The sequence below is a fragment of the Saccopteryx leptura genome, chromosome 13, assembly GCF_036850995.1.
Source record: "Saccopteryx leptura isolate mSacLep1 chromosome 13, mSacLep1_pri_phased_curated, whole genome shotgun sequence".
Lineage (NCBI taxonomy): Eukaryota > Metazoa > Chordata > Mammalia > Chiroptera > Emballonuridae > Saccopteryx > Saccopteryx leptura.
This window is the reverse complement of record NC_089515.1, coordinates 1,332,996-1,342,999: the sequence shown is the minus strand read 5'-3', so window position 1 is coordinate 1,342,999 and position 10,004 is coordinate 1,332,996. Positions and strand designations below refer to the sequence as shown.

At 51.9% G+C, this 10,004-nt stretch overlaps 1 protein-coding gene across 2 annotated transcripts; it reads right to left on the bottom strand.

The window, feature by feature from the left end:
• Positions 1-146: 146 nt before the first annotated feature.
• On the bottom strand, positions 147-4,176 carry LOC136384864 (homeobox protein MSX-3-like). Of its 2 annotated transcripts, none has more exons than XM_066355513.1 (2): positions 3,963-4,176; positions 147-3,347 (listed from the first exon to the last, which is right to left on the bottom strand). In XM_066355513.1, exons 1-2 carry the CDS (start codon positions 4,174-4,176, stop codon positions 2,935-2,937), a joined length of 627 nt encoding a protein of 208 aa, XP_066211610.1. In that variant the 3' UTR covers positions 147-2,934. The 2 variants fall into 2 exon arrangements, with proteins under 2 accessions (XP_066211610.1, XP_066211609.1); XM_066355512.1 differs by having other exon boundaries at positions 3,667-4,083.
• Positions 4,177-10,004: the final 5,828 nt, after the last annotated feature.

Sequence of the window (10,004 nt, the reverse complement as noted above, 5' to 3'; positions counted from 1 at the left end):
CAGATGACGACATGGACAGGGAAGGGAAGCCAGGATTCAAATTTAGGGTGCCTGTTCTCTGATGAGGGGTGACAGTCCCTGGGCTGCTGTACAGGGTCCTTATGTGTGAATGGCTTGGAGTTCACAGCAGTCTCAGAGCCTTGGAGACCTTCTGTCTGGCAGGCTGTACAGCCCTGGGGGCTGGCCCATGAGAGCTGAGAATGCGAGTCCTCTGTGAGAGGTAGACAAGCAGTATGCATCCAGGAGGAGGGTAGCCCTTTGGACCATCAGGAGAGTCCTGGTCTTGACAGTTTGCTTCAGCCCTCCTTGCCCAGCAACAAGGTTGCTCATATATCTGGACCTTCACCCTTGGGTGGTAGATTAGCTCAGTGAGGGGGCCTGGGCAGGCAGCATCCCCAGGTGGGGATGCTGTGTTGGTCAAAAATGGTTGATTCAGCAGATTCCCCTGCCAGCCCTGGCTGCCTTGTGCTCTAGCACCACAGGGACAGGAGGGGCCTGCTTGATGGCAGGGCTGTGTGCGCGGACCCTTGCTCCGTGATGAGACCACGCCCCCAGCGGAGAGCAGGGGAAGTGTGTGGGGGGTGCTGCACAGTGGGCACCAGGCTCTCCTTTTCCTCCTGTGCTGGTGTCATGGTCACCTTTGCTTGGGATTATCTCATACATCAGGACAATTCTCAAACTTTGCAAGTGAGCATTGTTGTCCTGGTCTAGAATTTAGTCCTGACTTCCCCAGTGGGTGTCTCTAAAGAACCTCAGATGTGAGAAGAGCATCAAGGTACTTAGTTGCCTTAAAAGGCAACAGCTTCCCTGACCGGATAGCTGGGTTGGTCAGAGCTTTGTCCAGATACACAGAGGTCGCCAGTTTGATCCCTGGTCAGGACATATACAGAAACAGAGAGAGAGAGACAGAAACATCAATCTGTTTCTATATGTGCCCTGACAGGGATCAAACCAGCACCTTTGTGCTTCCAGACAAACCTCTAACCAACCGAGCTATCTGGCCACATCAGTCAATGCATTTTTTAAAAAAACAAAAAAACAAAAAAGTAACAGCTGTGCTTTGTGAGGTGCACAGGGCATAGGGGTCAGGGCAGGTCGAGGGTCCTGGCAAGCTCCCTTTGTGTCATGGCCCCACCACTTCTGGTGTATTGACAAGGCGGGTCTGTCTCCTTGAGGACCGTGAGTGGAGTTGGGCTGAGCTTAAACAGCATAGCTCAGGGCCCATGTGGACACATCTGGAAGGAGTGGGCAGTGTGGGCTCCTTGCTCCTCTCACCACCAACCTTCACCTCCAGCAACTTGCACTCTAACAACAGTGTTAGTTTCCATTTAAAATCTGTAGTGAAATTCCACTTTCCGAGGAAACAGGGAGAATGATGGCTAGTTAATAGGCAATTTAATGCAATATCATCTTTACTTCTGGGATTTCACAGCAGTTTCCTGTGGGGTGGCACCTCAGCCACCCATGGTGTAAAACTCTGTCCTTTCCCTCCAAGAGGCCTGACCCAGCCAGCACCACCAGCTGTGGCCTGCAGGGACAGAGGGCTTGGAGTCCCCTCCTTGTGGGGCACATCCAGGGCCTGGCTGCAGCTCAGAGGCAGGGTGAGGGCAGGGAGGGGGCTGCCCATAATGGGGCTCAGGCCGAACAGCCTGCTGTGCAGACTTCCATCAGCCCCAGGCACCTTGGAGCGAAGTTGGAATGGGGAAGACAGCCAGGTGAAGCCTTGGGAAAGGTAGGACTGTGGCTTTCCTCACTTGGGGCTTGGAAATGCCCTTTCCTGAGTTGACAGCATGTTGCAAAGAACAGAACAGTAGGACCAGCAGGTCCCTAGCCATTCTAGCCCAGTTAGCCAAGGCCATTTCAACGTACCCTGAGCCCTAGTCTCCTGCAGGCCCTCCAGTAACTTTTCTTCCCCAGATCCACACTGGGTGTGGGGCGTCTCTAAGTGCGGGGTCCTCATGGGAGCCGAAGGCGCATGGCCAACTGTGCGCACTGCACTCTCCACAATCATCCGCGGCTCTGCAGCCACACAGCCTCTCTGCATGGACAGCCCCTCACACCCTACGTTTACACAGACACACACCCATGCACACCCACATACCGCATCTCACCTCAGGTACCCATACATTCTCTAATATTTCAGTTTTTTAATGTTTATTTTATTGATTTGAGAGCGAGAGAGACAGGAACATTGATCTGTTCTTGTATGTACCCTGCTCAGGGATTGAACCGCAACCTTTGTGCTTCCTGATGATGCTCTAGCCAGCCGAGCTGTACAGTCTGGCCAGGGCTCAGACGTTCTTTAATAAAAGAAATAATATGGAAGAACTTCCCCAAAATAAGTGTGAAAGCTTTCATTCTGCCACAATGGTAACACGTCTACTTAGTGAAAGTAATGCGTGTGTTTCATTTCAGCAGTCCTGGCACCAAACTGTTTTCATTTCTTTGTTCTGTAATCAGTATTTTGCCTCCAGAGACAGTGTGGTGAATCCTGAGTGGAGGTTACCAGAGCGAGGGCGTCGGAGGGAGCTCCCACAGAGTAAACTTGAGAACAATTTATTGGCTGCCTTGCACAAAATAGGAAGCTCTACACTGGTCCATTTCGAGAATACTGTATGAAACTACGTATGTTCACTGTCTTTCAGGAAAGTTTGCCTAGTATGAACATGATTTTTAAAAAGTTTTTAAATATCTGAAAGATACCCCAATAGGCTTGATGATGAATTATAACATTGTATCAACAACAAAAACAAAAACACCTGAAAAACAAAAATACCGGCGGGGCGCGGGGAGTTTATGGAGGCATCAGTTTCCGCGGGAGGACAGGTGCGCGGCCGGGCGCGGCTCGCTCGCAGGGCCCAATTCCCCGCCTCGCGCACGCCTTCTACGGAGGACGCCAAGGTCACCACCAGGCAAGGCGTGGGGCCGGGTGCCCTAGGAAAGGTAATACACGCCGTAGGCAGTGACAGGTGCGGCGAGGAGTCCCGACACCTGAGGCAAAGTGCCAGTGGCACACCCATAAGAGCCTGGGGAGCCTTGCAGATGGGCGCCGAAAGGGAAAGGCAGGGCGAATGCGGGCAGCAGAGGCTTGGCCGCCAGCTTCAACTTCTCCAGCTCCGCCTCCTGCAGCCGTTTAGCCTTGGCCCGACGGTTCTGAAACCATATCTTCACTTGCGTCTCGGTGAGGCTCAGGCTGCTGGAGAACTCGGCGCGCTCGGCGATGGACAGGTACTGCTTCTGGCGAAACTTGCGCTCCAGCGCCAGCAGCTGCGCGGTGGTGAAGGGCGTCCGTGGCTTGCGGTTGTTCTTATGTTTTCGGAGCGTGCAGGGCGGAGGGCTGGGGGCGCCTGGGGGGAAAGAGAAGCACACATGTGATGCTCAGACACCGGCAGTGCGCTCCCCTTTCCGACACTCCCGGATCCCCTTCCCGGTTCCTTGATCACGTCCTCAGCGGAGACGAGACCCCAAAAGCCACAGGGGTAAGAGAAGCAAGGCCCCGGGAAAACCATGCGGGTAGGGACAGGCCACTGTGGTTCGGACTCTGCTTCCCAAATCCGCATCCCCGCACCCCACGGAGCGGGGGACCTTTGCCCACTTAGAGAAGCGAGAAGCTTGGGCTGGAGGCCGCCGCAAAAACTGAGCGCTGAGCGCAGAAGCGAAATTCACCGTTGCGGGAGACGGACGAGGCGACAGGGGGGCCAAAAACCCGTAGGACATTGGGGTTCCGACTCCGCTCCCAGGAAGGGCGGAAGCCTGGTTGCATGGGACGCAAGACCGGCTGCCCAGCTTGTGCGCGCTGTAGGGTTAGGGTGGGTTGGCTTCTTTCTTCGCACCGAGGCCGGACGCTTAGTGGCTGGTTACTTTCCGAGCTTACAAGCGACAACGCCCCTCCCGCCCTGGTCCTCCAAGCTTGGGCCATGAGGGCTCTCTCGCGGCCCGGGACCGTGCGACAGTGCACTTACGTGGGGAGGACGAGCGGAGAGTCGACGGAAACCAGGTCCGGGGCTCCACGGCTCCCCGTGGCCTCTCCTCCCGGGACTCCGCGGGCTCCGGGCCTAGCCGGCGCTGCGCCTCGAGCAGAGACTCAACACTGAAGGGCAACGGGCTGGGCCCTGCGCGGTCCCCGCCACACATCCTGAGCCCAGAGGGGTTCATGACTAGCGACGCCGGGGCCATACGCGAGCCGGCGAGCACGGGGCTGGCGCTGACCAGGAGGCACGACGTGGAAGGAAAGCTCACAGTTCGACTGCCAGGGACTTGAAGGCGACCCCGTCCTCCATCCCCTATAAAAAGGCAGGGTCCCTTTCATGAGCCGCTGTCCAATCGCCGCGGCCGATGTCGCGTGGACCTACGCGTCCATTGGCTTTGCTGACCCAGGGGCTGAACAGATAGGGAGGGGCGGGGCTGTCGCCCGCCAGGCACCCTTGAGTCTATCCCGGGCCGCAGCCCTCTTGGCGCGCCCCTGTCCCTCTCCAAGAGCCCACTGCCCTCTTCCGGATAGCTGTGGGCTCGGCCCGCGCTCCTGCTGTCCAGGAGGCTGCTTGGACACCCGGGGAGCACGCGGAGCTGGCCCTAGCTTCCCCACCCCGGGGAACCGACGGCGGGCGCGACCTGGCGGAGTCCTGGTCAGAGCACCAGTCCTTGACCTCGCGCGGATCCTGCGCAGCGAAGAGCTACGCGCCGTCAGATTCGCGGCGCCGGCGCCTCCCGCCCCGTCGTCCCTCTGTAGTTTGCCGACTGTTTCCGCTGCACCCCAACCCTGAGCCGGAACCCTCCGCACCGCCTGTCTCGGCTCACCCACTCTCTCTGAACCCTGGGGGTGGGGGGCGGGCACGTGAAGGAACCTGCACCCGGACTGGAACCTGGACTAACATCTCCTTGAAGTCAGGCCACAGTGCCCTTGACCCTGGTTGGCTTTTCAGGCACCTGTAGCCGCCGAGCGTCCTCCCAGGCAGGGGCCGCCTCTCCCGCTCCCTGGGCGTCCCATGGGCAGGTTCTTGGAGCAGCCGGCGCGGCGCGTGCAAGGTTCTTGCGCAGCGGCCGGCACCTCGCGGAAGGCGACAGGGCTCGACCTACCTCCTCCGACGCAGGGCGGGACGCAGCGAGGCGCCTCGAGTGGCTCCTGGCCAGGAACGCGAAGGTTTTCGCTGGGTGTTAGGTTCACCATAAGTCTCTTCCGCTCCGCACTTGCTCGGAAAATCGCCGTGGGACCCGGGACCTGGGAAAATCCCGCAGGGAGAGCCTTCGGGCAGCACGGACTTCCGACCGACCCTGGCCGGTGGAGCTGCTCTCAGAAGCGCCTTCGTTCCCAGGCCGAGGCAGGCTCCCCACGCCCAGCTCGAAGGAGGAGCCGAGAACCAACAAAGACCTGTGCTTATTCGGATTTTTGTCCCCGAACTGGATCAATCTTTGGTTTAAAATCTTCCTGGGTGCTGCAGACCAGGCGCCACTCCGTTTACTCTCCCTGAGTTTTAGAATAAATCATGAGATTGGTTTGTGGGTAACTACTTAATGTCTTGTTAATATCCCAGAACACAGAAACAACAGCCTAAATCGATTTATATTTATTTTTGAAAAATCAAAGTTGCTTTAATGAAATCCAGCTTTTGGGGACAGTTTAACCGACCAGCGCAGCCAGAAAATTTTAATTAGAAAGTTTTCTCTCCATGTAAATTTAAAAGCAAGGCTGAAAGGGGCCCTCAGACCGGCTGGTGTCTGCTGCAGGATCAGCTCTCTCTCTCTCTATTCCAAGATGGATTGCCCCTTTCTAATGTAATAAAGATGTTCTGAGTTGATTGAAGATAATTGCATCATTAAAGCATTTTCTTTGAAGGGCTCTCTCCTGGTAGTTTATCTTCAGCAGGCCACTCACCGGAGTGTTTGAAGAAGAATTTTAATAAGGATGACAGCCAGCTGCCCCAGCCTGCCCCACATCCGCTTAGGACTCTAGGAAGGTGGCGTCTGGGTGGATGAGTGGAACCCTGTCTGGCCAGGAGGACGGATGACGACCTTCAGCCAGTCTTGCCTTTCCTTGTGAGTCTCTGAACTAGTGTCCCCCCCCCCCCCCCAGCGAGCAAGTCTGGGCCAGTGCTGACCAGGCCCCCTACCTGGCACAGCACCAGCAGGGGGACAGAGAAGGGGGGAAGATGCTGGTGGATCAGAGACCCAGGAGGTTGCCAGAACACAGCTGAAGCTCAGCACTGCCAGAGGAAAGGGGTTATGCTGTCCAGGGTGGGCCTGAGGGGAGTGGGGAGCTGGGAGGGGAGCATGAAGCTCTGTAGATAGATATTTAGAAAATTAACTATTCATTTTATTTTGAGGATTTTCAACTTTTCTTTGAAGATGCTTTAAAAAATGTAAGGATGGAGAGGGAGGAAACAACACCATTCAAAAGAAGACAAGAAGAGTACCCGATGGTTTTGGAAGCTGGGAGCCAAGCTGCCACTCCAGCGTGGTGCTTCTTAGCAAAATGGCCCCAGAGGGAGCAGCAATCAGGCCCAGGGCTCTAGGTGGTTGGACAGGGGAGAACTGTTGTGTGAAGATGAACTGGGAATCTAAGAGTCCTCTGGTGCTCACTCTGTGGGCAGCCTGAGGTTTATCAATGTTATAGATCTCACCTAATCAGTGGGGGCACAATGGATAGAGTGGTTTGAAACCCTGAGGTCACTGGCTTAAGCATGGGCTCATCTGGCTGGAGCACAGGCTCACCAGCCTGAGTGCAAGGTCACCAGCTTGAATGTGGGATCATCAACATGATCTCATGGTTGCTGGCTTGAGCCCAAAAGTCACTGGATTGAGCAAGGGGTCACTGACTAAGCTGAAACCCCTCCCCCTGGTCAAGGCCCATATAAGAAGCAATCAATGAATAACTGAAGTGCCATAACTTTGAGTTGATGCTTCTTCTTCTTCTTCTTCTTCTTTTTTTTTACAGAGACAGAGAGAGAGAGTCAGAGAGAGGGATAGACAGGGACAGACAGACAGGAATGGAGAGATGAGAAGCATCAATCATTAGTTTTTCATTGCGCATTGCAACACCTTAGTTGTTCATTGATTGCTTTCTCATATGTGCCTTGACCAAGGGCCTATCAGCAGACCGAGTAACCCCTTGCTCGAGCCAGTGACCTTGGGTCCAAGCTGGTGAGCTTTTCTTCAAACCAGATGAGCCCAAGCTCAAGCTGGCCACCTCGGGGTCTTGAACCTGGGTCCTCGGCATCCCAGTCCGACGCTCTATCCACTGCGCCACTGCCTGGTCAGGCTGAGTTGATGCTTCTTATCCCTCTCCCTTCCTCTCTCTTCCTAAAAATATCTTTAAAAAAAGTTATTGATCTCAAGAGACCAGCTCTCAGATTCATTTACAATTGTGTCCTCCTTTCTATTTTACTGATTTCCACTTGTTTCCCCTTTCTTCTACTTGATTTAGGTTCTGCTTGCTTTTCTTTTTCAGGTTTTTTTTCTTTTTCCTTTTTATTTTTTTAAATTAATTAATTAATTTATTTTTTGAGACAGGCAGGAAGGGAGAGAGATGAGAAGCATCAACTCATAGTTGCGGCAACTTAGTTGTTCATTGATTACTTTTTCTTATATGTGTCTTGACTGGGGGGGCTTCAGCTGAGCCAGTGACCCCTTGCTCAAGCCAGTGACCTTGGGCTCAAGCCAGCAACCTTTGGGCTCAAGTAAGTGACCATAGGGTCATGTCTATGATCCCACGTTCAAACTGATGACTCCACACTCAAGCTGGTGAGCCCGCGCTCAAACTGGTGAGCCCACACTCAAGCTGGATGAACCCATGCTCAAGCCGGATGAACCCATGCTCAAGCCAGGGACCTCAGGGTTTCAAACCTGGGTTCTGAGTCCCAGGACAATGCTCTATTCACTGCACCACCACCGAGTCAGGCTCTTTTTCAGATTTCTTAATGTGGAAGCTGAGTCAAAGATTTCTAAACTTTTCCTTTTTTCTAATATAGCATTTTTAGTACTTTGAATTTTCCTCTAAGTATTGCTCTAGTAGCATCCCACAGTTTTGATATGTTTTCATTTTCACTCAATTTCAAATACTAATCTTTCTTTTCATTTTTTGTTTGACCCTGGATCAAAGTGTGTTGAATTTTTAAGTACTTGGGGATTTTTCACAGACGTTTCTGTATTGATTTTCAGTTTACTTCCATGTCAGAGAACACACTCTGTCTCACTTAAGTTCTTTCATGTTTATTACTTGTGTTATGGCCCCAAATATGGTCTGTCTCCGTCAATGTTCTGTTTCTGTTGTCCTTAAAAAAAATGTGGCCTGACTGGGCGGTGGCACAGTGGATAGAGCATCGGACTGGGATGCAGAGGACCCAGGTTTGAGACCCCGAGGTGGCCAGCTTGAGCGTGGACTCATCTGGTTTGAGCAAAAGCTCATCAGCTTGAGCCCAAGGTCGCTGGCTCGAGCAAGGGGTTACTTGGTCTGCTGAAGGCCCGCAGTCAAGGCACGTATGAGAAAGCAATCAATGAACAACTAAGGTGTTGCAATGTGCAGCGAAAAACTAATGATTGATGCTTCTCATCTTTCCATTCCTGTCTGTCTGTCCTTGTCTATCCCTCTCTCTGACTCTCTGTCTCTGTAGTAAAAAAAAAAAAAGTGTATTCTTCTGTTTCTGGGTGGGGTATTCAGTAAGTGTCAATTGGGTCAAGTTGGTTAATATGTACCTGTCTACTGTATTATTGCTGATTCTCTGCCTACTGCTTTGATTAATTATCAAGAGAGGGTTATTGAAATCTTTAAAAGTAAGTATGAGTTTGTCTATTTCTCTTTATGCTTCTATCCATTTTTACTTTGTGTATTTTGAACCTGTCTTATTAGGTACATAAATGTTTATGGTTGTGATGTCCTTTTGAAAAGTCTCCTTTATCAATATGAAATAACCTTCATTTCTATAATTTCTTTTTTTTTAAAGAGGCTTTTTTTTTTTTTTTTTAGAGACAGAGAGAGAGAGTCAGAGAGAGGGATAGACAGGGACAGAGAGATGAGAAGCATCAATCATTACTTTTTCGTTGCGCGTTGCAACACCTTAGTTGTTCATTGATTGCTTTCTCATATGTGCCTTGACCCTGGGCCTTCAGCAGACCAAATAACCCCTTGCTCGAGCCAGCGACCTTGGGCTCAAGCTGGTGGGCTTTTGCTCAAACCAGATGAGCCCGTGCTCAAGCTGGCGACCTCGAGGTCTCGAACCTGGGTCTTCCGCATCCCAGTCTGATGCTCTATCCACTGCGCCACCGCCTGATCAGGCCATTTCTATAATTTCTTGACTGTAAAGTCAACTTTGTCTAGTATTAGGATAGAGACTCCAGCTTCCTCTTAACCATGTTAGTATGGTATATCTTTTCCGTGTTTTTACCTTAAAAATAATTGTGTCTTTATTTTTCAAGTGTGCTTCATGTAGGCTGAATGTAGTTGCATCTGGCTCCTTGACATTAATGGCCTCCGCCTCATAATTGGGTATCTAGATCATTTATATTTGGTGTACTTACTCATATGGTAAGTTTAAATCTATGACCTTACTAATTATTTTACATATTTTTATCTGTTCTTTGTTCAGTTTTTTTCTTTCTTTTTGATCATTTGAATATTTCATTATTTCAACATACAGTTTCTCCTTAGTTGACTTATTTAGCTTTCATTATTTTATTATTATCTTAGTGGCTGCTTTAGGGTTAACAGTATGCATCTCCCATTTACCACAACATACCTGCTGTGATATCCCACTCTTTGTTTTTTTGTTGTTGTTTTTTTTTCTGAAGCTGGAAATGGAGAGAGACAGTCAGACAGACTCCCGCTTGCGCCCGACCAGGGTCCACCCGGCACGCCCACCAGGGGGCGACGCTCTGCCCACCAGGGGGCGATGCTCTGCCCATCCAGGCTGTCACTATGTCGCGACCAGAGCCACTCTAGCGCCTGAGGCAGAGGCCACAGAGCCATCCCCAGCTCCCGGGCCATCTTTGCTCCAATGGAGCCTTGGCTGCAG